Below are 26697 nucleotides of genomic sequence, written 5' to 3'. Positions count from 1 at the left end.
ATTTCCGCGACGGTGATTTGAAATTTGAATGAGCAGCATTGGCAACACGAAAAGTCTTTGTATGGAAATCGTTTCTCAATTTAGATTGACCAGAGTATCGTCAAATCCGGGAAGATGGGCCCTGTTGAGGTAAATTATATACTTGGTGTACATTTGTGCCTGTCTAGCTGCAGGAGTGAAGCACACGTTAAGTAAAATCGTCTTGCTTCAGTGCATAAGACTGTTTTTTGTTTTGTATGTTTTTTTTATTTTTAGAAATGGCTCATACACTGGTAAACTTTACAACAAGGTTCCATTAGTTAACATGAGTTAATGCTGGTATCATGAACTAACACTAAACAATAAATAAATGGGTCTTTAGAGACCCTGCGCTTACAGTATATCTTTCACAAATGGATCAACAAAATGCCCAGATAGTGTACAATTTAAAAATATATATTTCCAAGACGATTAGAAAATAATAGAATCAAATAAATGTTGATGTTTTATATTTTATACATCAAAGAGATAATTCAGGACAAATCTAGAACAGGAAACATTACTTTCACACAAAAATTTCATGAGATGCAACTGGCTGTCAAACACTTATTGAGCTACACATAACACATAATAAAAAGTATTTTCTCAGGCACTTTTTGAGTCTAATTAGATGCACAATTTAAATATATTCAGTAGTTAACTCAAATGACAATATTCATATCATACTGTTCATGTGTTGGACTTGCTATAGTTTACTTCCAAGTTGTTTCTTCATCAAATAGCAATGTCAAATATAAATCAAGCCAATCACTGAAACATCAGCACCACCTTGAGTAAGAAATGGCATGTATAATACAAATATACATATAAAATAATGTACATGCATATGGAATTATTTCCATATACCATTGGTACACAGAAAATCAACGTGATCTATAGTAATTATTTATATGAATATAGCACCTGTTTCTCTTGTAATAAACACATACATATATATCCTGTTGTATAGATATGAAATAATAATAAAAAATGTATTTATGGAAGTGCAAAAACAATATTTATTTATTTACCATTTTTTAGGTATGTTTTTAAGGGGTCATGACATGGGGTTTTTTATTGTATTATTATGTTCCCTTAGGTGCAATTATAGTATTAATATATTTTGTTTTAAGAAAAACTTTTAAAATCTAGTGATTTATGACCTTTTCCCACCCTGTTTCTCATCCTCTGATTCAAACAGTCTGTTTTGGGGGCGTTTTCCATTTAAGACTTCAGTGTTAACGCCCACTGTTATGATTGGCTAACGTCAGTGCCTATGTATCAATTATTGACGCCTCCAGCCAGAACAATATGCAAGTAAACTAAGTAAAAACACTGTGATTATTCATAATGAATGAAATTGCGCTTTAAAAAGTAGTTTAAAGTTTAAAATAGATTACTTACAGTTTGCGTCGTTGTTGTTCCCAGAATAGTCGGCACGGACTTATCTTTGAGCAACAGTTTTCTGGCAAAGCCAGCATCATATTGAGATTTGTTCTCAAAACAGTCATCCTTAAAATGTACAGAACAAACGCTTAAGTTAACACTGCCGTGACTGGGACGTCCGCAAAAAATAAACTGCATCCATTTTTCCCTGACGTCTGGATCTTTCGGCAGCTTATTCAGAGGTTTTGTTTGACCACAGCCAGGAACAGCACATCTGTGTGGCATCGTAATTTTCCTGTGCACAAGTAGTCTCTGTCAGAGCTCGCTGTCCATCGACTGAACACTTGTGAGGCTGAACGGCGATACTGAAATGAGCGTAGTTGTCTTGCGCTTAAAGCGTAGTTATCTTGTGCTGGAGGCGGTCATATGCAAACGCTGGTACGTCACTTCTAACCGACACGTCACTTCTAACCATGAATCCAGAACGAGCTGTATTTTGAGCTTGATTAAATAAATGATTCGTTTAGAATGGGGAGGACGTCTTAAAATATTAAACTTGCAGGACGTTTTAATGATACAAAGACCTCTTATATACCAAAAGATCAAGGCAAATTTGGTTTCTCATGTCATGACCCCTTTAATAAAAATATAATTGTTATTGATAGTCTGTAGTGCATTAACTAATGTTAACATATACATATTTTGATTTAAAAAATGTATTACACATTTAGAAATAAACCAAGATTAATAAATGCTTAAGTATTGTTCCTTATTATTTCATGTTAACTAATGTAGTTAAAAAATGTTAACAAATGGAACCTTATTGTAAAGTGTTACCAATACATCTTTGATGTTCCAATAATTGTATACATATTTGATCTTGAATTCACAACAAAATATCAGCAGTGTCCTTTACACATGGTTATCTCTCCACAGCTCCTGCATATGTCCGTGTTCTCTCAGAGTTTCTCTCCCTGTGGCCGTTTCCTTGCAGCGGGTAATAACTATGGAGAGATTGCAGTGTTCAGGTGAGATAGCAGATTAAAATGCTTCCTAACAACAGAGAGCAGATTGAGTTAGTGGTGGTGATTTTGATTAATTTCAGTGACTTGATTCTTTTGATTCCGTTCACCAAAAAGATTCATTCAGATTCGTTCCTTGATTTGTTCACTAACCATTTCTTCAAGTTACGCCTTTGCGCCTACATCTTTTAAGTAATTGCATTGAACCGAAGGCAATAATTTTTGACCAGAACAAATCAAATGATCCTTTATTACAATTCTACTGAGAGACTTCAGCACTGCAGAGTTTTAAAGCATCATACATCTTTCCCCACATATGACAACAAAGCATATCTATTATACTGTGAACTGCTGAGCACAACTATTAAGCTATTAAAAAAAAAAAAAAAAAAGGACAACAATACTAGCCTAAATATAAGAGTTTCAATAATGTCTGTATGTCATTGTAATGTGTTGTCATCACCCATTTTTTTCATAATACATCTGGCCCCTTTTCTTGTTGAACGAGATACACAATATGAACGAATGACATGCAGCTCCTCCTCTCGGTCAGCAGATCATTGTTAATGATGACTGATTCGTTCATGTCGTACCGAATTATTTTACCAGTACATTCAGTTAGTTCACAACACGAATGGAATGATAAACTAGTTCAGTTAAGGGTTGTATTCGTTCAGTGGGTCAAACTGATGATATGGTCCTTCACAGCATGCACTCAAATGCTATTGGCTCATGCTATAGTCAGTCTCTACAGGCATGAAAAGCAGCAGAGCTCATTAGCTTTGAACGGGAGAGACGTCAGTGAATGTAAAATACGAGTCAGTGTATGGAGGTGAATGAGAATGATTCATTCACTTAAAAGATTCTATCAAAAAAGACAGATTCCTTCACAAATGAAACATCACTAGTTTGAGTGGTGTTAGCCTTTAGACCCCTTCATGTTTGTTGCTTTGGCCCCTTTTGTGGGTGCTGAAGGTGAATGGCTGGGGTAAAAGTGTTGTTTTAGGAACTTCTCCGTTTCTTGCAGTCTTTCAGCTGCACTGAGTCCAGAGGCATCAGAGAGAAGTCAGAAGCCCATCCTTAACTTCACTGGTTAGAATCTGATTTCATTTATCGCAAATAATAAAAAAAATGTATGTTACAAAATATTGCCTGTATTATCTTCTCACAAACAATATCTGGAGAGATTCTGTTCAAATAACACTTATTATTAAAACAAATTTGAAACATTAAAGTGATAATTAGCAAAAATTCTATCATCATTTACTCATCCTCATGCATCCCATATGTGTATGATTTTTTCTTCTTCTGCAGAACACAAAGATTTTTAGAAGAATATCTCACCTGTGTAGGTCCATACAGACCTAGATAGCTGATATATGATCTGTTGGTCTTTTCCACCCAAAATCGATTGGATTGCTTCGGAAGACATTGATTAAATCACTGGAGTTGTATGGATTACATTTATGCTGCCTTCATTTCCTTTTTGCAGTTTCAAATTTCTGATCACATTCGCTTATATTGTGTACTGAGATATTCTTCTAAAAATCTTCATAGAAAGAAAGTCATAAACATCTTAGATGGCATTAGGGTGAGTAAATGATGAGAGAATTTTCATTTTTGGGTGAATTATCCCTTTAAAATAAAATATGATGACAATTGAAACTCCATTTTTCTATAAAAAAATTTCAGCTCATGATGGTCCAGTATTCTCTCTTCTTTCCACGGACACTCATCTTCTGAGTACTGGGAATGGAGAGATCAGTGCCTGGAGTTGGGCAGAGCTCATCAAAAAAGTAAGTCCAGTAAATGTTCATGGATGTTAAATAGTTTGGTGAAACTATTTAATAACAGGAAGATTTTGAACTTGGTCTATGTACTTGAAAAATATAATCTCTGCACATTAATCTTTGTCCCAACAGAATACCAAAGCTGCTTGGACACGGAAACCCAATTACGAGTGAGAGACTGTCCATAATTGTATCATTCTGACATATTGCGTGTACATTCTGGTCATTGCAAGATAATTGAGTGCTCCTTTTAAGACCCTCATCACTGTGTTCTAACTAAATATGACCCCAAATGTTTTTGAAATGTATCATTATATACAGGACTAGTCTTGAAATCCCAGAGATCAATGCAATGATCATTAATTCAAAGGTTTGTGCTAGTTGATACACATTTACCCTATAAAGACAATTGTTGATAAGTAGATGCTTTATGGAATTATAATGTTTTGTAATAACCTGTAATTACCGTACTCACTCCAGGTAGTGAGATTTAATGTCAACACATTTATATAATTATTATCTATATTTGATATATATATAATATTTATTTATACCATTATATGTTTAATATTATTGTGTGTGTATATATATCTCCTAGTTTCACTGTTGTTTTCCCCAGGACAACAGCTTGATAATTGGAGGGGGTGACAATAACATTCACATTATGGACATGGAGAGCGGTGTCTTCAAGGTTGGAACAAAGTCAAGTAATCATTTAGGCTAACCTAACAACATGTTTAACTTTTTTGGCATAAAATAAATTACAACACATTAGAATGCCACTAATGTTGCTCCAATCTGTTTTGTTTTGCTCTCCAGTCTGTACTGAAGGGCCACACGGACTATATACACTGTCTGTCCTTTAGAGAGAGAGAAGGGGAGATACTCTCTGGTGGGGAGGATGGTGCTGTGAGGATATGGGGTCAGTGAATTGCACACAATAGTTTTTATTCCCCTTACTCCTCTGTAAAAGAATTAAACAAAGAACATATTTTTTATGGTTGTATACTCCCTCGCTCAGATTGTCGGACAAAACAGCCAGTTCACTGTATTGAAGTTTTCAAATATGAGGTAAGACATTCAGATAAATATGGAAAAGCTAAAGGCCTGTATAGACACTCATTATAGAAAGCTAAACAATGCAATAATGTATTGTTAAGCTGAATCTACAATACTGAAAATCCCATGTTCTCTTGTTTTCGCTTATTCTGAAATGGTGTTTTAGGAATGTGCACGCCCCCAGTTTGGGAAGTGGATTAGCTGTCTTGCTACAGACTCTGATTGGATGGTAATTTGGAGTTGTTAAATTTGATTGGTCGGCAGATGTTTATTTTGTATCTGACTTCTCTGCATTTTTCTGTATATGTTGTGACATGCTTGTTTTTAAATACCTCCGTTACAATCTGCCTGTTTTTTTTTTAATGGTCCACTGCTCCTCTTGAATGCCCCTCTATGTATGTTAAGATGCAATAATGCCCCTATTGTTATGAAATGTCATCTGTTTCCACTTTAGCTCTGTGGTGGAGGACCATCACTCTCATTATGGCACCTTCGTTCCATGTCCCCCACCTCTGTCTTCCCTCTGTCTGGATGTCAAAGGGAAGCTGTCTTTTACCAGGATCTGGTGAGAGGAACTATTTTTCAAAATAATTTGTGTCTATAAAGGTGTTGTATTTCGGTCGAAAGTAGAGTTTATTGGATGGTTAAAATGTTTTTGTGTCTAGCTATTATGTTTTTTGTTGTTGTTTTTTTTAGATCTTGTCAGTAGGCGAGGGTCCATATTTGTCCCATTGTTTACATGGAGGCACTGTGAAAGCTCAAATTCCTTGCACTCCTTCTTCACTCAACACAGTGTCTGTCAATCTCAAAAACACTGAGCACAGGGTAGGTGCATCTAGTATGTTCTCTTCAATAACCTCAATACTTGAATCATCAAAGGAATATTCTGGGTTCAATACCAGTTAAGCTCAATCGACAGAGTTTGTGGCATAATGTTGATTACCACAAAAAAATTATTTGGAAATCTGGATTACAGTGATGCACTTACAATGGAAGTGAATGGGGTCAAGTTTGAAATTCAGAAATGTGAAGCTTATAATTTTATAAAAGCACTTACATTAATTCTTCTGTTACAACTCATGTATTATTAAGTTGTTTAAATCATACATTGTGGTGTTGTATTAGGGTTTATGTGTTACATCGTCTTGGCAATGAAGTTATAATATTGGATATAATTTTACACAGAAAAGTGATTTTTGTAGTAATCAACATTATGCCACAAATGCCATCAATTAAGCTCAATTTGCATTGAACCCAGAATATTCTTTGCAATAGCATGTACTGTTAATCACAACAATGTCTACTACAGAATCAATGCAGTCATGTTAAGTTTTGTAAATGCAATAATTGTAACTTTAACCCTTATTCATCTTACAGGTTATGACAGTAGGGGGCAGTAGTCACCAAATTGATGTGTTTACCAACTTCTGCTACAGAGCCTTATCTCTGTCATTCTAAACACATACATACACTTGTTTTCTAACGGTCCATCTGAATTAATTGAAAATAAATGATTAGTAGAATCCAGTTACACCATGTATTTTGTTTTTATAATAAACTATTTTGGTTTTTTTTCAATGGTTTTGAATATGTGTCTTTTGTAAACACTGAATCATGCATTGTAACTTGAAAAGGCCTTTAAGGTCATTTTTACTATTTAGTTTGAAATAAAGGCTGTGTATCAAAACCTAGTGAGCTTCCTTCCAAGGCACCATCTTTATATTCTCCTAATTCGACATTTGCACCTATAATAGGCAAATTTTCTACCTAGGCAGGCAGCTTACTATGTTTAGAGACTCATCATTTACTCACCCTCATGGCATCCCAGATTACATTCTTTCTTCGGCTGAACACAAACAAAGATGTCTAGAAGAATATCTTAGCTCTGTAGGTCCATACAATTAAATGGTGACCAGACTTTTCAAACTCCAAAAATCACCTTAAGGCAAGGCAGTATAAAAGTAATACACAAGACTCCAGTGGGTAAATCTAAGCCTTCAGGATCTATATAAGTGTGGGTGAGAAACAGATTAATAATGAAGTCCTTTTTTTACTATAAATCTCTACTTTTGCTATCACTTTCAAATTCTTAAAGTGGAGATTTATAGTAAGAAAATTACTCACCCAAAGTGATTGCATTGCTTCAGAAAAAATATATTATACCTCTGGACTTGCTAAGGCTCATTTTTAGGGCTGATCACCATTCACTTGCATTGTATGGACCTACAGAGCTGAGGTATAATTCTATAAATCGTTGTTTGTGTTCTGCAGAAGAAAGAAAGTCATACAGATCTGGGATGGCATGAAGGCGAGTAAATTAGAGAATTTTCATTTTTGGGTGAACGCCTTCAGTCGGTCTGGTGCAATAGAATAGAGTGGAGATGGCATGAGGAAAGAGGAGGAGGAGACACGGACGGAGCGCCAGACACATGATGAGGATGAGAGTGACTCAACATTCAGGTGCGGCGGCCTCAGATGGGTGGAACTGATCCCTGTGGCCGCTTACACACTAGTTGACACTGTCCGAACTTCTCCTAAAAACACTGGATTTCCCTGATCCCAGTATACTGCAGTAGGATACATCGACACCGACTGTCCAGCCCAGCAGGGGACTTGAGCCGAGTCTTCAGTGTTTTTTTTTCCTTCGGAGTGCTCGGGAGATATGTGGTTAAAAGTGCCCTCGGTGAGCTTTTCTTTACTCTGAATTTGATCTTATTATCTCATTGATTGTGTGGCAAGAGCACTAGTGGCTAGTTAAGTAGCTAGCCTAGCCGCATTTCAAAACAACCGAGTTAATGAAAACGGAATGTTGGCGAGCAGCTGCGGAGTTGAGCAATAGACACAAGTTTTTAGACGGGAACTGAAGATACAGATCAAGGTGATAGTTCAGCATAATGTTTTGTGTGTTTTTACATGTGTTTCCTGCTTCATGTGAGTTTAATGGGGAAAGTGTTCGCGGACATTTTATTTATACTAAATACCATAAATAGGCAAACTAATTTATACAAACGGCGTAGTTAGTTTATAATCTCCCTTGAATTAACTGGATCTGCCTGTAAATCTATAGATGATTCTATTTTTATTGTTATTTTCTCTTGTTTCGACAGCTCCGAATAGTTTCACTTTTATTTTCCACCCAGTTATCCTGTATTCAGGATTTAGCCGTGTTATCTCTTGAAATAGTATTCCTCCCAGAAGCAGAACTGAGGATAGGAGTGTCACTTTCACTTCAACCTTGTTTTGTGTTGTAATGCTCACATGGTGCTAGAGATCATTAGTGTTTAATCTACTGCCTTGATTTAACACGACAACTACGATTTAATGTTAGTTTTAGGGAAACGTATGCCCTGCTCGCAACAGTAGTTCTGGAAAAACACGCCCCTTCCTGTTTTCGTGGAAAATTGTGCAGTTTATTGAGTCTGCAGTAAGTTATTTAGGCTTGTAGTTTTTCTTTTCCCCAAATATCTTTCATCTGTTGACGCTTCAAAAGTATTACACTCACTAAGCAGTTTATTAGGAACACTATGGTCCTCCTTATAAAGTGCCCGATGTGGTCTTCTGCTGTTTTAGCACATCTTTCTCAAGGTTGGATGTGTTGTTTATTCTGAGATGCTATTCTGCTCACTACAATTGTACAGAGTGGTTATCATAGCTTTTCTGAAAGCTCAAAATAGTCTGGCCATACTCTGTTGATCTCTATCATCAGCCAGGCATTTCCGCCCGCAGAACTGCCGCTCACTGGATGTTTTTGTTTTTGGCACCATTCTGAGTAAATTCTAGAGACTGTTGTGTGTGAAAATCCCAGGTGATTAGCGGTTACAGAAATACTAAAACCAGCCTGTGTGGCACCAACAATCATGCCACAGTTGAAATCACTGAGATCACATTTTTTTACCCCATTCCGATGGTTGATGTGAACATTAACTGAAGCTCTTGACCTGTATCCGCATGATGTTATGCATTTAACTGCTGCCACGCGATTGGCTGATTAGATAATCTAATGAATAAGGAGGTGTACAGGTGTTCTTAATAAAGTGCTTAGTGAGTGTATATCACAACCTCCTTCCAAAACCCATCACGTAAAGTTGATACATGGAGAGCGTGTGATTGGTCTTTCAGAGTGAAGCTAAATTTAGTGCCACAGCTGTTGTTGCTGGTAAGGGGTTGTTTTATGAAATTAGAATGAGATGTATAAGTAATACCTCTCTCACCCCACCCTTCTGTTTTTGTTTTTTTACAGGATTAGGGCTTAAACCAAGAGGGATGTATCTCAATTTCCCCTGTTACCCTAGATTCCTACAGTGACATGGAGTAACAATTTTCTCTAGAGTGAGGGGAACTACCAGTCCATTGGATAACTGTCAGAATGGGATTATTGTTAGCGAGATGCCACCTGCATTTCTGAGAAATCAAGATTTGGACACAACTTGTATCTCCAACAAACCACCCTGTGCTCCAGATAACTTTGTTTTTAACGCAACATAACTCAGAATTATAAACACTATCAGCAGTTAAATATCTTAAGTGCTCACTTTAATCTCATTCATTTGATACTTCATCACAACCATGTGATAATCTTTTTGCAGTAAAGGGTGAATCGACGAAGAGGACATTTCAAATAGATTTTAACTATAAATTCAGAAAGCTGTGGAAATACAACTGAAAATGTACATTTAGTTTAAAGATGAACAAGGAGTATTGCCCTGAGAGTGTAAACATAGCACAGCCAATGCCATGTCTATGGAATGCAAAAGTCAGCTGTGATTAATAAATGGGAATGCACTGGAATCAGCTGGCAGCAGTAAATTCGTTTTGCTGATGCTTCAGTTCAAGCTTGACTCTGAGGAAAACTGGAATGACAAGGATATGATGCTTGCAGTGTTTCACCCAAAACACACTACACTGAATTTCCTTGGACTTTAAGACATAGTAAAAGTGATATCGAGGAGCTGAAAGCTATGAAACTTGTTTCATGAGGACACATTTTCAAAGACAACTTGAAAAGACGGGAAACAGGAATGGCAGGAAAAGACTACCATCACCTCTTCAAGCTGCTCATCATTGGTGACTCCAGTCAGTACTTTTTGTGGTTTTCATACATTTGCTCACAAATTTATGTTTGTTCCATCTCAACCACGTGACCCCAATCGATAGATAACTAATGCCTGCTTCCCCAATCAGCCAGAATACCTTACACAGAATCTCTGATATTTTTCACCAATTGGTTTAACAATGTGAGTTTCTTCAGCATCTTGGCCTTTGCTCAAAATAATCGAGATTTAAATTTGGTGCCGTTACTGGAACATTGTTGTGCAATTTCACATTAATTGTGAAGTGGAAAGCTGAAATGAAACTACTATTTGTAACGCCAGTCCGGCTTGCTTCATGAATTGAGTCATTTTATGAGTTCAGGAATATTCACTTGGGTGGGATTAATACTGTAAATCATGAACGATGTGATAATGCCAGGTCAGTTTTTTTGGTCTGAGATTTCTAGCTGTTTTGTTTTGGCTAGTAACAGATTTTCCCTCTCCAACCCTTATACCTAACTTTTTAATGTAAACATTTCTTCATCTTCAGGGGAAAAAGTCTTTATGTTGTTTATTTAATTACCCCTGTATCTTAAGGTACATATGAACACTCCAAGATGTTTCTAAGTACACACTATGTCATAAAAAAGGAACATTCCAGGTTCAATAAAAGTTAAGCTCAGTTTACAGCATTGGTGGCATAATATTGATTATCTTTCTTTTGAATTGTTTCAACTCTTAGTTTATTTATTTAAAAACAAAAATGGCATTACAGTAAAGGGGTTACACTGGAAGTCAATGGGGCCAGTCCGTAAATGTTAAAATACACATTGTTTAAAAATTCATACAAGACGTACACCTTTTACTGTACAAGTTATCATGATTTAAGTGTGATAAAATCATTTGCTAACATTATTTGAGCAAAAGTATATCCGAAATTACAACTTTGGTACTATAATAATGTAGCACTGGCAAGTAATATTATTTCCACACTAAAATTATTTTTGTATTTTTTTAAAGATTTTATAACAGTAAAATCATGTTCATATGTGCAATGTTTACGTCTTGTGTATATACTTGTGTATTTTAATGTTAAAGGAATAGTTCACCCAAAAAGGAAATTCTCTCATCATTTACTCTCTCTCATCCCATCCCAAATGTGCATGAATTTCTTTCTTCTACAGAATACAAACTAAGATTTTTAGAAGAATATTTCAGCTCTGTAGGTCCATACAATGCAAATTGTATTGTGAATACAAAAGTGAATGGTGACCAGAACTTTAAAGCTCCAAAAAGCACAAATGCAGGGTATAAATAATCCAAAAAAATTCCAGATCAATATTTAATCCTTTTTTACTACCAATCTCCACTTTCATGTTAACTTTCAAAATGTGACAGTGAAAGTAAAAGTGGAGATTGATAGTAAAAAAAGACTTAAATATTGATCTGTTTCTCACCCACACCTATCATATCACTTCTGAAGATATGGACTTAACCACTGGAGTCTTATGGATTATTTTTATCCTGCCTTCATGCTTCAAAGGTCTGGTCTCCATTCACTTGCATTGTATGGAACTACAGAGCTGAGATATTCTTCCAAAAAATCTGAAAATCACATAACTGGGATGCCATGATGGTGAGTAAATGATGAGAGTATTTTAATTTTTGGTTGAACTATCCATTTAATGGACTGGTCCCATTCACTTCTATTGTGCCTTACTGTAATGGCAATTTTTGCTTTTTTAAATTAATGAGGGATGACATCGACATAATGCTACAAATGCTGTCGATTGAGCTTAACTTAAACTGAACCTGAAACATTCCTATTAATATTATTTTGCCATTGATTTGACCAGAATGGTCAGTAAAGAGAATATAAAGAATAACCGTCATGTTTAATTACAAATGATAAACTGAGATTGTAAACATTACAGCTGACAGTTTAACAAATGCTACTCTGACTCTCTGTTGCAGATGTAGGGAAAAGCAGTTTGCTTCTACGATTTGCAGACAATTCATTCTCTGGTGAGTCTGCTTGGCACAGAATTTGTCTCTGTATGTGTGTGCATGTGTGAGAAAGAGAAAGAAAATGATGCAAGCTGCAAATATATAACCTACTTTACTGTGCTCTCATGTGCAAGACAGAGAAATGCAGAGTGTAGGTTTGTGTCAATGAAGATGATGACAGTGTACTTTCATACTCTTTATAGGCAGTTACATAACCACTATTGGAGTTGACTTTAAGATCCGGACAGTAGAGATTGATGGAGAAAGAGTGAAACTCCAGATCTGGGACACTGCAGGGCAGGAAAGGTTCAGAACCATCACCTCTACGTAAGTCCTGCACAAGTCAAACACACTGTTCATTAAAGATCGCATCAGCCAGCAACGTGTTATTTTTGTCTTATTGTCTCTCTCTCACTGGTTCAATGTCATCTCTTGCTGGGCTTTTTAGGTATTACAGAAACACTCATGGTGTCATCATTGTTTATGACGTCACAAACCCTGAATCGTTCATCAATGTGAAACGATGGTTGAATGAGATCTCGCAGAACTGCGACAATGTCTGCAAAATCTTAGGTAGGTTTGTCTCTGAATTTGTACTCTCTGAGATAAAAGGAAAATATATGAAACCATTCTAGTAACAAAACTTGTTTCAGTTCTCTCTTCTGCTTCTCTTTGTATTATGCATTGTGATATGAAGAGATATTCTGATCATGTATTCTGAATTAGCTGTATTATTAAATGATAAATGGTTATTTTCCAGTGGGAAACAAGAATGATGACCCTTCTAAAAAGCTTGTGGATGCCCAAGATGCTCTGCGCTTTGGAGAGTCCGTTAACGTAAGATTATTTGAGACAAGTGCTAAAGAAAATATCAATGTAGAGGAGGTGAGATTTGTTTTCCACTCTGTGACATCTAAAGAAATATATATTGTGCATCTCTGAGCTTACTTAAGTTGAAAATGCATGTTATAAGGTTATGATGTAATTATAATTTTTTTAATTATTAAATTATATTTAGGTGCTGATACTTACATGTACACTCACCTAAAGGATTATTAGGAACACCTGTTCAATTTCTCATTAATGCAATTATCTAATCAACCAATCACATGGCAGTTGCTTCAATGCATTTAGGGGTGTGGTCCTGGTCAAGACAATCTCCTGAACTCCAAACTGAATGTCAAAATGGGAAAGAAAGGTGATTTAAGCAATTTTGAGCGTAGCATGGTTGTTGGTGCCAGACGGGCCGGTCTGAGTATTTCACAATCTGCTCAGTTACTGGGATTTTCACGCACAACCATTTCTAGGGTTTACAAAGAATGGTGTGAAAACCAGTATGTGGCAGTCCTGTGGGCGAAAATGCCTTGTTGATGCTAGAGGTCAGAGGAGAATGGGCCGACTGATTCAAGCTGATAGAAGAGCAACTTTGCCTGAAATAACCACTCGTTACAACCGAGGTATGCAGCGAAGCATTTGTGAAGCCACAACACGCACAACCTTGAGGCGGATGGGCTACAACAGCAGAAGACCCCACCGGGTATCACTCATCTCCACTACAAATAGGAAAAAGAGGCTACAATTTGCAAGAGCTCACCAAAATTGGACAGTTGAAGACTGGAAAAATGTTGCCTGGTCTCGATTTCTGTTGAGACATTCAGATGGTAGAGTCAGAATTTGGCGTAAACAGAATGAGAACATGGATCCATCATGCCTTGTTACCACTGTGAAGGCTGGTGGTGGTGGTGTAATGGTGTGGGGGATGTTTTCTTGGCACACTTTATGCCCCTTAGTGCCAATTGGGCATCGTTTAAATGCCACGGCCTACCTGAGCATTGTTTCTGACCATGTCCATCCCTTTATGGCCACCATGTACCCATCCTCTGATGGCTACTTCCAGCAGGATAATGCACCATGTCACAAAGCTCGAATCATTTCAAATTGGTTTCTTGAACATGACAATGAGTTCACTGTACTAAAATGGCCCCCACAGTCACCAGATCTCAACCCAATAGAGCATCTTTGGGATGTGGTGGAACGGGTGCTTTGTGCCCTGGATGCATCCCACAAATCTCCATCAACTGCAAGATGCTATCCTATCAACATTTCTAACTCTCTGCCACGTAGAATTAAGGCAGTTCTGAAGGCGAAAGGGGGTCAAACACAGTATTAGTATGGTGTTCCTAATAATCCTTTAGGTGAGTGTATATCTGTAATAAAGAATAGTTAAAGCTTTCAACTTAACTAGAAGATACATTGTGAATTTCTGTGCACTTTGATGTGGTTTTACATCTAGACTTTTTATGGTCATGTATTATTTTGTATATTCTGTTCACTTTGCAGATGTTCATGGCCTTTACCCACATGGTCCTTCGGGCGAAGAAACACAGCCAGAGTCGAGCAGAAAGAGAGAGGGAGAGAGAAAAGGACACTGTTCATATCAATTCTCACAGGGACCGAGAGAGGAGGAAGAAAGGGAAGAAATGCTGTTAGAGCAGAGGTGCAAACAGGAAGAGGGACAAATCAAACTCCTTTGCATCAAGGCAGTTTGCAGCTCCAAACATTTTTTTATGTTAGCATTGCACTTAGATAAAGACAAGAGGATGAAAACTAATCCACTATTAAGTGCCGAACAACAATTTTTTTTTTTACATAGATGTTTATCAATGTCATATTTGTTTTTTAAAATGGGGCTTTACTTGCATCAGCAGTCTGGTCAAGGAAAGACACTACCCACAAAACTGGTGTCATGTGATCCACTGTGATTAGTGAGAGAAAGTGTTTCATGTTGGATTAAAATTTAGTTGGTTTATGTCAATAATGTATTAAAATAAAAATTAGCAATAAAACCTGACTTTGAAATTACAAAAGTCACAACAATGTTCATTTGTAACATCTTGAAATTATGAAAGTGGCATGGCTTTCTTCATCCAACACTCTGCAAGTCAACTCAAGACATATAAAATATGTCTTGAGTTATTTTTGCCATACAAATTAAATGGTGAAAGTTCTCATGACCTCTGTTGTCAAGATTAATCATTATGTTTGTTGAACATTAAAAAATGTCCATTCTTAAAGGGTGAAAATTAAAAATTCTCAAATATTCACCCTCATGCCATCCCAGATGTTTTTCTGTCTTCTGCTGATCACAAGATTTTTAAAAGAATATTTCAGCTCTGTATGTACAAACAATGCAAGTGAATGGTGATCAGAACTTTGAAGCTCCAAACAGCACATACAGGCAGCATAAAAGTAAGCCATAAGACAGTGGTTAAATCTCTTCAGAAGTGATATGATAGGTTTGGGTGAGAAATGTTTATTCTTTTACTATCTTTAACTTTCACTTTCACATTGTTTTTTTGATTTGGGCGATTTGCATTCTTCATGCATATCAGCATCTACTGGGCAGGGAGGAGAATTTATAGTAAAAAAAAAAAAAGCACTGAAAGGGATAGTTCACCCAAAAATGAAAAATATCATCATTTACTCACCCTCATGCCATCCCAGATGTGTATGACCTTCTTTCTTGATTTTTATAAGAATATTTCAGCTCAATAGGTACATACAGTGTAAGTGAATGGGTACCCAAATTTTGAAGCCAAAAATTACATGAAGGCAGCTTAAAATTAATCCATATGCAGGGTTTGGAGGGTTACTTTTGAAATGTATTTCACTACAGATTACAGAATACATGCTGTCAAATGTAATTTGTAACATTCCATTAGATTACTCAAGGTCAGTAACGTATTCGAAATACTTTGGATTACTTCTTCAGCACTGGTAGATTTTTTTCACTTGTTTTGACTATAAAAACTCTGTCAGTACAGTAAGACAAAATACACGTTAAAAATATATTCTCGGAAACATTACGTTGCAGTGTTGTTTCTAAAACAATATGAATCAAATTAATCTTGTTTACAGGATTTTTATATATTTTTACAGGAAAACAATAAAAAAATATATCAAGAATATGATTTTTGCCCTAATATCAAAGGTCTTACTAAAAAAATAAATTATGAACCGACGTGAATTTTCTTGATGAAAAATTATCATTGATGAGAAAAATTCTCAAATTCTCATGCTCATATGAATGTAACACATCATAAGAATGTTTCACCACTGTTCAAATGCACTTTGGATCGAGTCATTTATATGTATAAATGTTTTACATCTAAAAGGACTAAATATTAAATAAAAAACAAATGACAATAAAATGCAAAGTAATCTCTTCAATAGTCAAAATACTTTTTAAATGTAACTGTATTCTAATTACCAATGGTTTAAATTGTAACTATTGGAATACATTTACTTATATTTTGTATTTTATATACGCATTCCCGTTACATGTATTCCATTACTCCCCAACCCTGTCCACATGACCACAGTAAATCCATATCTTCAGAAGTGATATAATAGGTGTAAGAAACAGATCAATACTGAAGTCATTGTTAACTAAAAATCTCCACTTTCACATTTATCTTTTCTTTTGGGTTATTTGCATTCTTCATGCATATCAACATCTACTTGGCAGTGAGGAGAAATGATAGTGAAAAAGGACTTAAAAATGTATTTGTATCTCACTCACGCCTATTATATTGTGTCTGAAGATATTTGCTACGTCCCATTCAGAAGTGATCATCCCTATGCCACATTCCCTTTGAAGACTTTACCATCCACTGTGAGAGCTTTGGAGGGCTAAAAGGTGTGGGGCTAAAAAATAATGGTCATTCGGAACTCACTTTGTTGACTGAAATGTATTTTAGAAGCGATCTTACAGCTTGACTATCATGCTTGTTTTCCATTCAAAGTGCCCTTCGGAGGTTGATTTATCCAATTTGGAATGCAGGGATAGATTTAACCAGTGGAGTTGTAAGGATTGCTTTTATGATGCCTTTATGTGCTTTGTGGAGCTTCAACATTTTGGTCACAATTCACTTGCATTGTATGGATAGACAGAGTTGAGATATTCTTCTATAAATCTTCATTTGTGTTCAGCAGAAGAAAGAAATTCATTCACATCTGGGATGGCATGAGGGTGAGTAAATGATGTGAGAAATTTTTGGGGGTGAACTATCCCTTTTAACTATTTGTAGTCAGTGCATGAACATTTTGTTACTTTGACAGTGAGCTCTGTTGTGTCAGCTGACTGGTGACGTAGGTTGATGACATCACCGCACCAATGGCCTCGAGAGTGAGTAAATGTTGAACTGCTGGTAAACAGTGACAGAAACACATATTCTTTACGAATACGTATATAAGTCAAAAGTTGTTTGGCATATCATATTAAATTGTTTTATTTTTAAGCATTAAAAAAAGTTAGATTTTAAAACATACATATTAATACATATTAATAAAATGCGAGGAATGTCATAGATGGCTAAATAAGTGAGCATAACAAAAGTGTTATGTAGTACAATTGATAAATTGTCGGGTAAAAGTCTCGGAGACTTAAGTTGTATTGACCCAGGTCTGGTATTCTGACATAGGCCTACTCATGTCAATGTTTTTAAAAACCAGTTCTACAGGAAATTCAAGTCTTAACCATATCTTTTTGACCCCACAGTTTCCTGTCTGAAATAGAAGTGCTGCAGTCCATCTAATTGGATGAACTTAGTGTTACTCAGAAAGATGAGGGGTAAATATTTGAGTTAGTTCTTCAAAAGTGACTTTAGATTAATAACGGTCCCTCTTTATGTGAAATGTATGTGTTGTCAAATCTCTCAATTAGAGGATGGATGGTCAGTCTGGTGCTCTATCACTCCACTGCAGAGGACTGTCTCTCTCAGTTTGTTCCTCTCACTCTGACAATGGATATGGATTCAGAGGTTTGCTGGTTAATTAGCTATTATATGTGACAATTATATTGACATACATATTTGATTATCCCAGTAGTGAATGTAGTATATCTCTTATTTACTTGGCACTATTTTTTATAAGTAGTTATCCGTGTATACTAATATGTGCTACTCGGGATAGGCTTTGTGTAGCTGTTTTGTTTCCTCACTGATTCTTTAATTCACTTCCAGTATCCACATTCATCTCCTTGCTTCTCCATTCACAATCCACGTGGACTCTCAGATGATAAACTGCTCAGGTGAGTGATGGTTAGTAAGCAAGCATCGTGTTTGAATTAACAGTGCAAGATATAAACAGAAGAATAAACATCTTGATAATCTGTAAATAGAAGATATTAGAAATGGATTAATTTAATCCAGTGTGATGGGCATTTCTCCGCTTGAGAGTTGAACGCGCTTACACCGGCAAAATTAACTGCTTTAAAACGGGGTAAATACCTCATTCAAACCTGTGTATTGAATCCTGAATCAAATCCTATTTATGATACGCTAGTTAGAATAATCGTAATTTGCGCTGCGTAATTTGCGTTGTGAATAAACTGTTTCCATGCTGTGTCTCCTTTCGAATGCTGCATGATAGGTAGGACACGTCCTTTGAAGGCTGCAGTATACCGAGTGTCCTCCTTTAAACAAGTTGCTATGACAGCACGCCACTCTTTAACAAGTGCGAGCTCTTTGCGTGAGAAGGAAACGTCTCGGTTACGTACGTAACCTCGATTCCCTGAGACCAAGGCAACAAGACATTGCGTTTATTAACGCATATGGGGAGTGCCTTCATACACAACCTATTTTAAACCTCTCTACAATAACGGCAATATTCTAATATTGGTTCATTATGGTGTTTGAGCCCCGCCTGTTTTGGCGCGAAACTGACCGCTATAAAAACAGGTGCACATTTACCATTTCCTCAGAATTTCTGACTGAGAACAAGGAAGGCATTGCTCATGCTTCAAGAACTCTGAGTCTTGTAGTGCGGCAAGCATTCGCAATGCCTCGTTCCCTTCATCTCAGGGAACCGAGGTTGTGTACATAACCAAGACTGTCCCTTACGACTCAGTCTACTTTACATTGTGTTTATTAATACATATGGGGAACAGAATCACATCATGCCACACTACACGACATAACTTACCAGAGAGGATACATGGCGGCGCAGTCTTATGGGACGGCGACCAACATGAGCATGCCACAGTGAGTGATCCTTGTGATGGCCAGGAGGGGAGCACTCATAACAAATATATGAACTATAGTCATATAGTATGAATTAACTCCTTATGTACCCAGTAGGGAAGGGAGTTTATTTATAATAAAGTGCTTGTGACTTTATGGAATTATAACGGCCTGAATGCAGGCGGTTGTGTAAATGATGGGGAGCCTGTACTTAAAGGGAAGGCCAATGACTAGCAAGTGCTCTAAACAGAGAGGACTTGTGAAGAAAGAGACGTAGCATCATGCTAACACATGCTAGCATCACCTAGGGAAGTGTTAAAAAATGCTAAAAACCTGCTAGCATCATGCTAACACAAGCTAGCATTGCCTAGCAACGTGCTAAAACATGCTAAAAACGTGCTAGCATCATGCTAACACATGCTAGCATCGCCTAGCGAAGTGCTAAAACATGCTAAAAACCTGCTAGCATCATGCTAACACATGCTAGCATAGACTAGCATAGTACTAAAACGTGCTAGCATCATGCTAGCACATGCTAGCATCACCTAGCGAAGTGCTAAAACATGCTAGAAACGTACTAGCATCATGCTAACACATGCTAGCATCACCTAGCGAAGTGCTAAAAAATGCTAAAAACATGCTAGCATCTATCTGTCTGTCTATCTATCTATCTGAGGGTCAATATCTATCTATCTATCTGAGGGTAAATCACTATCTCTCTCTCTCTCTATCTATCTATCTATCTGAGGGTAAATATCTATCTATCTATATCTATCTATCTATCTGAGGGTAAATATCTATCTATCTATCTCTCTATCTATCTATCTGAGTGTCTATCTCTCTATCTATCTATCTATCTATCTATCTATCTATCTATCTATCTATCTATCTATCTGTCTATCTGTCTATCTATCTATCTATCTATCTATCTGAGGGTAAATATCTATCTATCTATATCTATCTATCTATCTGAGGGTAAATATCTATCTATCTCTCTATCTATCTATCTGAGTGTCTATCTATCTATCTATCTATCTATCTATCTATCTATCTATCTATCTATCTATCTATCTAGCAACTAAGTTAAACTTTAAACTACTTTAAACTACAAACTACTTTAAACTTTAAACAAATTTAAACTACAAACTAATTTAAACTAAACTAATTTAAACTATAAACTACTTTAAACTTCAAACTACTTTAAATTTCAAACTACTTTAAACTATAAACTACTTTAAACTATAAACTACTTTAAACTTCAAACTACTTTAAACTTCTTCAAACTTTCTGGTCCAAACTTTCACAAGCCAACATCTCGACAAACTTTTTTTTTTAGTTTATATTGTCAAGCCGGTTCTCGCCTCCTCCTTTCCATCGAACTGCGTTACAACATGTTTACATTAGAAAATGTTTATACTTTTTTCTAAATATTTGAATATTTGAAGTTTGGTCTGCTACAGTTTGACACCTTTTTTGTAGATTTTGCACATCATCAAGTAAAATATATTATTTTCAATAACTAACACTTTATGTAATTTTTGTAAAACTCTAAAATTAATGAGCATGACGAAAAACAATTTTTAAGGACATTTTTGTCAAAAGACTAAAACTGACTAAAATGAAAAAATTAACATGGCAGCTGATTAAGCAAGTGAAACAGTAGGCCTAATAACTCTAAAAACATAAAACGAGCAGTAATGGGGATAAAATATACTTTATTAAACATGAAAATAATATGTACAAGAAGTCCAATTCAGAAGTCATACATATTAGACTAGTAAACATGCACAGTATCAGATGCCCTGATAAAAGATTGTGATCGGTAAACGCACAATTAATGTTCGATTCATAAATGCATTACCCCTACCAGACAACATACTGTATCCGATTCCAAGCATTATAGCAGGTAAACAACTTCTGCAAACGGATAATAGATAAACAGCAATGCCATTCTGAACTGTGTGATTGTGACTGACTGAACTCGACAGCTTGCTGTGCCAGAACAGGTGACAGCCGGCACTTCTTTCCTGTGTTTACAGACATGATGTCATGACGCATAGAGGAACGACATAAGCCAGCGATTTCACAGCAAATCCAACCCGACAGCTCAAAATACAAATTATTTTTATAGGCTTACTGAAATGAATCGAGGTAAGGTAAGGACATCGTTTTGAAAACTGATTGTTTATGTACTTAATCAATAATGGCAATTTGTTCATTTTTGATCAAACAATCGTACATAGTGCAGCTTTAAAAATAAGATAGCACAAAGAATGTTTAAACAAAACATTTCACAAAAAGTAATGTTTGTTGTTTTAAAATGATAAAATAATTAATTAGGGCTGTGCCGATACAATCATATATCGATATATCGCAATAATTTTTCTCACAATACTATATCGATACTTCTCAATCCATGTGTTGATATTTTTATTAAATCTGATGTAATTTCTGCAACTCTAGCACCACCAAATGGAATTGATAAAATAAACAAATGTTTTCAAAACAGCTTTCTGAATATGCTCCCAATCTGCTGTTGGTCAAACAAAGAGAAAGCCCCTAGGTCTAAACAGTTTGCTCAAAACAGGAACTGAAAACAGAATTGTTTTCAGTTTTCTAGAAAATTGACCTATGAATGGTCTACTTATAGTTTTCTCTGCATATTAAGTTGGGATAAGAGAAAATATTTTTACACTGAAAAAGTTACATCAGTTTTAAACTATTTTAGTATTCATATAATGTTCAACATTGAAGGAGCAGGTTTCTCTCACTGACAGGCTAGGCCTTTCTTATGCATTTGCTACTGTTTCAATCGCAATCTATTATTAAATCATAATTTATTGCTATATATTGATTCGTTATTGAATTGTTACATATGTTTTACAATAAGTATCATGTCACTTGGTTTGATTTTTTGTTCTAATGCAGTGAAATTAATGCATATTTAAGTCTGGCTTAAGTGTTCAAGCACTTTTTAAGGCCACTTTAAAAAGGGCTATGAGATGTGCTTTGAAGGAAAGAATAATCTTTTAAATAAATTAAAAAAAAAAATCTCATTAACATGAGTTGGCTGTTGTTTGCCCCGTGTCTCTATGATGTGGGTGCCCCCGGCTCTTACTTCACCCAGGTAAGACATGCAAACACACTATATAATTTTATGTGGACAGTGTTGGCAATACTGTGAAACTTAACATGCTTGTGCATGCGAGTTAAATCATTGTTGAAAATGCCACGTGGACAAAGTCTCTCTTGTGTTCAGTGCCAAGCAGTAGATTTTTTTTTAAACAATGCGTCATTGTCCTGTGAGAAATCTCTCTTGTTGTGAAGCCTGTTGTGTACAGGACGTCTAGATGAAAAGCTGAACACTCCTATGTATGCTCACTGGTGACATGCTGTGGATACACATGGACATTGTGTTTATTATTCCGTCACACACAGCGGGAGAATGCAGGCATTGGTGGGGAATTCAAAAAGAAATGGGCAGAGCGCCAGAAGATTTTGGAATGGCAGAAGGAAAAGGGTGGAGTTATTGACACGGAAGCAGAGTCTAATCGGTTCCTCGTTCACATTAATGAGGTAAATCCAGGATGGAACATTTTGTATTTCCTAGTGCTTATATTTATTTTATTCTCCCAATTTGGAATGCCCAATTCCCACTACTTAGTAGGTCCTCGTAGTGGCGTGGTTACTCACCTCAATCTGGGTGGAGGAGGACAAGTCTCAGTTGCCTCTGCTTCTGAGACAGTCAATCCACACATCTTATCATGTGGCTCACTGTGCAGGACACTGCAGGGACTCATAGCATGTTGAGGCTTATGCTACTCTCTGTGATCCACGCACAACTTACCATGCACTCCATTGAGAGTGAGAACCCCTAATCGTGACCACAAGGATGTTACCCCATCTGACTCTACCCTCCCTAGCAACTGGCCCAATTTGGTTGCTTAGGAGACCTGGCTGGAGTCACTCAGCATGCCGTTGATTCAAACTCGTGATTCCAGGGTGTTAGTCAGTGTCAATACTCGCTGAGCTACCCAGTCCCCCGACAATTCATTGTTTAAAAAATGTACCCATTTAATCATGCCCACTGAGTCATATGTAAATTTTGTAATAAGGGATTTTAAGATCACTTTTTTTTTAGTCTGCAGTAGGCCCAGCCCCAGCTACTACTGCAGAGCTAGAATCTCTGGCAAGTGGCTGAAAAAAAACTGCAAAACAATATATGCAATTTCCACATATGTCTGTCGGCATGTGTACATAGACTGACAATTAAAAAATGTAGGCCAGTGGTTTATGTTCAATAATATAGAAATAAACAAAACAATATATTGTCTTCTAAAGACACTATTTTGTGAAGTCTGTTCAGAGATGATTACCTAATTATTACTACTATATTTGTCTTTGAAGTCTTTTGCACCAAAATTGTTATAATTTAGTAATATAGGATCATTTTCTACCCTGTTTTGGCCTAAATGGCTCCTTTAAATTTCAACATAAGTGCTCACATTTATGATTGGCTAACATCATGCGGCCCCTCAAATACAGCCATATTTGAAATTAAATTGTAAGAGAATGAACAAGGTCCAAAATATCATAAAAACAAAATTTCAGGGTGTACACGTCACACATCCAACACATTTGAATATATTAAACTGTTCATCTTAAGCACAACTGTTAACACTATCGAACAGTCATGACATTTGAAATATTCATGAATGAAACGGTTTATTTACGGTTTTGAGATCGGGTTTAAGTGTGTTTAACTGCTCCGTCCTTCAATAACCGTTCCTTTGGAAAGCATGAATCATATTATGACTGATTCACAAGCAGAAAAAACATACAATCCATGCTGATATGAGACGAAAAATACAAACATACACAGTCCAAAGCACGGTGAATACAAGCATACGTTTGTGCTCAAAACAACAAGATGCTGCTGAATGAAACGAGGTCTCTTTTTCTTTTAGATGTAACTTGACACTGCGTCTTTTACAAGCAGCACAAGATACATGACAATGGTCAAACATGTCTGTCTAGTGCATGTTTGTTCACAAATATAATTCAAAATAGTCCAGATGGGTCCCCTTTGGTGTTCAGGAATAGTTAGGCTACATTAGGCCTGTCTGTCCTGCTCTCTCGGAGCACTCCGTTTACAAACTGAGCATCAGAAGGTGGGGCCAAGTTTTTTGGAGCTCGGCTTCAATAAATGCTTTTATTACATTGGGGATTAAGTTTTGAGTTCTGAAATGTAAAGTTTGTTTTTAAAGTGAAATGACCTCTTATATGTCAAAATATCAAGGAAAATTGGATTCCTCATAACATGACCCCTTTAAAGAGCATATCATGTAATACATTTGATTAAATGTTTCATCAATTGACAGCCCTATTATTAAAATTTTTATATAAAAGCCAGTATTTGACTAAATTAATGAGGATTTTGTCTGTGTTACCTTCTAGGTTCAAGCTAGTCCTTCTGACACCCCTGGAAAAGATGCATAAGGTGCTGAGTCTAGTCCGTCACTCTCTGCCTTGTCCCCAAATACCACCAATTAATTCCAAGCTTCTCTAAATCATCCCCCTGAAGGGTAGTCACAGTGTCAATACAGTCATGATTGGAGGCAACAAGGTGCCTTCAAGAGAGGTCATAGAGGAAGAGGAGGTGGATCGGCACGTCACGCAATACCTACACCAGTGGTGGCACGCTTCAACAAGTTCAATTGTGTCAACTCTGCCCTACTGAACAACACATCACAAGTAGAAAACACAGCACAAGGAGAGTCATGTGCACTCAATGATAATACGGCGCAGCTCAGGCAACCTTTGACCTTTGAAGAAAAAACTGCTTCTACAGACAAGTTTACTTCCAGTAAATCCAGGGGTTTGTATCAGAGAGTGGAAAAATTGTTTAGGAAGGAGGGAGTGCTCTCACAGTGTGATAGGGGTGGTACTGGCAGAGGAATAAAAATACCTCCCAGTTTCACCAGCTGTACCTTTATCGTTTAATGTCCATAATAAAATTCTGCACAAGCATTAAACTGATTTAAGCCTATGTTTTTCATCCTTTCTCAAGCACAGTAATGTTCCAGCAGCTCATCTGGTAGAGCATGGTGAAAACATCGCCAAGATCATGGGTAGATTCACAGGGAACACACAAACTGATAAAATGTTTACCTTGAAAACACTTGTAAGTTGTTTTGATAAAAGCGTCAGCCATATTGATCAATTAAAATATTTTTTGTGGAAACAAAGGAAAAAAACTATCCTTTAAAAATTATGATTTAAACAAATTTACAGCTCAAAAACATGAGTTTTAACACACTTAAAATTATGAGCTTCACATTTCTGCCTTTTAACCCTTCAAAATGGGCAGTTTTAAACAGTAAACATTTATAGCTAGATAATCTGTGTATCATTCATATGTTTCAGGTGAATTTTGCTGAAAAACAGAGAGTGTAACAAATAAAACATACTGGAAATATGTTTATGACTTGATTGTATTGCCGTTTTATCAACGTATGTAGATGATCCAGTCTACAGCTCTCGAGCCAACAGTACACTGATCTGAGGACAGCAGATCTTGATTCAACAGTGCATTGAGTCGTTCGCAGCAGTTTTCGAGTCAACAGTACACTGATCTGAGGACAACAGCTCTTGATTCAACAGTACTTTGAGTCATTCACAGCTGTTCTCGAGTCAACTGTACACTGATCCGAGGACAGCTGTTCTTGAGTCATCAGTATATTGAGTCGTTCACAGCAGTTCTCGCATCAACAGTACACTGATCTGAGGACAGCAGCTCTTGATTCAACAGTACATTGAGTCATTCACAGCAGTTCTCGAGCCAGCAGAACAATGAACTGAGGACAGCAGTTCTCGATTTAACAGTACACTGATGCGAGGACAGCAGCTCTTGAGTCAACAGTCCATTGAGTCGTTCACAGCAGTTCTCAAGTCAGCAGTGCACTGATCCGAGAACAGCAGGTCTTGGGTCAGCAGTACATTGAGTGGATCACAGCAGTTTGCGGGTCACCAGAACACTGAACTGAGAATCGCCTCTTTCAGACATAATACTGAGAACAGCTGATCAGTAAGCAGCTGATGAGCATTTGTGAACCAAGGACTTGAATGAGGGGGTGAAACGTTTCAGTCGAGAGATGTAAATAAATATTACTATTATTGTGCATGCAGATTATATCTGAAGTTGTGATGAGCTGGATCATAGTTTCTGTAAAAAAGGTTAAGTTGATTAAGACTAATCACTTTTTATGCTTTAAACATGTGTAGAAGATCCATGTTTGTATCGTTTGTATCAGTGTCAGTATTGGGTGCTTTAGGTGCAAAACTTTTATGTAGGATGTTTTGT

The 26697-nt window shown here is 36.6% G+C and overlaps 2 protein-coding genes across 6 annotated transcripts; both read left to right on the top strand.

Moving 5' to 3' along the window:
* The first annotated feature begins 1 nt into the window (after position 1).
* Positions 2-6903, top strand: LOC127652923 (THO complex subunit 6 homolog). The gene is made up of 13 exons (XM_052139379.1): positions 2-129; positions 2341-2432; positions 3454-3518; positions 4119-4222; positions 4349-4386; positions 4538-4586; positions 4836-4907; positions 5036-5138; positions 5238-5287; positions 5442-5504; positions 5730-5840; positions 5972-6100; positions 6653-6903. Exons 1-13 carry the CDS (start codon positions 115-117, stop codon positions 6731-6733), a joined length of 972 nt encoding a protein of 323 aa, XP_051995339.1. The 5' UTR covers positions 2-114; the 3' UTR covers positions 6734-6903.
* Positions 6904-7689: 786 nt separating this feature from the next.
* On the top strand, positions 7690-26632 carry LOC127652938 (ras-related protein Rab-35-like). 5 transcript variants are annotated; one of them, XM_052139403.1, is made up of 14 exons: positions 7690-7958; positions 9516-10348; positions 12280-12330; positions 12516-12639; positions 12761-12885; positions 13073-13197; positions 14653-17500; positions 17873-17944; positions 18038-18134; positions 18336-18403; positions 21374-22910; positions 24792-25212; positions 25410-25518; positions 25761-26632. In XM_052139403.1, exons 2-7 carry the CDS (start codon positions 10294-10296, stop codon positions 14800-14802), a joined length of 630 nt encoding a protein of 209 aa, XP_051995363.1. In that variant the 5' UTR covers positions 7690-7958; positions 9516-10293; the 3' UTR covers positions 14803-17500; positions 17873-17944; positions 18038-18134; positions 18336-18403; positions 21374-22910; positions 24792-25212; positions 25410-25518; positions 25761-26632. The 5 variants fall into 5 exon arrangements, with proteins under 5 accessions (XP_051995363.1, XP_051995365.1, XP_051995364.1 ...); XM_052139405.1 differs by lacking the exons at positions 25410-25518; positions 25761-26632 and having other exon boundaries at positions 21374-21485; positions 22773-22910; positions 24792-25390; XM_052139404.1 differs by lacking the exons at positions 25410-25518; positions 25761-26632 and having other exon boundaries at positions 21374-21490; positions 22773-22910; positions 24792-25390.
* Positions 26633-26697: the final 65 nt, after the last annotated feature.

Source organism: Xyrauchen texanus, chromosome 12, assembly GCF_025860055.1.
Source record: "Xyrauchen texanus isolate HMW12.3.18 chromosome 12, RBS_HiC_50CHRs, whole genome shotgun sequence".
In the NCBI taxonomy this organism is placed as follows: domain Eukaryota; kingdom Metazoa; phylum Chordata; class Actinopteri; order Cypriniformes; family Catostomidae; genus Xyrauchen; species Xyrauchen texanus.
Note: the sequence above shows the minus strand (reverse complement) of the source record. Positions and strands in the feature narration are given on the sequence as shown.

What these genes read in the sequence shown, in the direction of transcription:
- LOC127652938 (XM_052139403.1), top strand. Translation starts at nt 10,294, where the DNA reads ATGGCAGGAAAAGACTACCATCACCTCTTCAAGCTGCTCATCATTGGT. An exon ending in TGCAGACAATTCATTCTCTG is followed by an intron (nt 12,331 to 12,515) that starts GTGAGTCTGCTT and finishes TACTCTTTATAG; the next exon opens with GCAGTTACATAACCACTATT. An exon ending in CAATGTCTGCAAAATCTTAG is followed by an intron (nt 12,886 to 13,072) that starts GTAGGTTTGTCT and finishes GTTATTTTCCAG; the next exon opens with TGGGAAACAAGAATGATGAC.
- LOC127652923 (XM_052139379.1), top strand. An exon ending in ACACGGAAACCCAATTACGA is followed by an intron (nt 4,387 to 4,537) that starts GTGAGAGACTGT and finishes CATTATATACAG; the next exon opens with GACTAGTCTTGAAATCCCAG. An exon ending in TGGTGCTGTGAGGATATGGG is followed by an intron (nt 5,139 to 5,237) that starts GTCAGTGAATTG and finishes TCCCTCGCTCAG; the next exon opens with ATTGTCGGACAAAACAGCCA.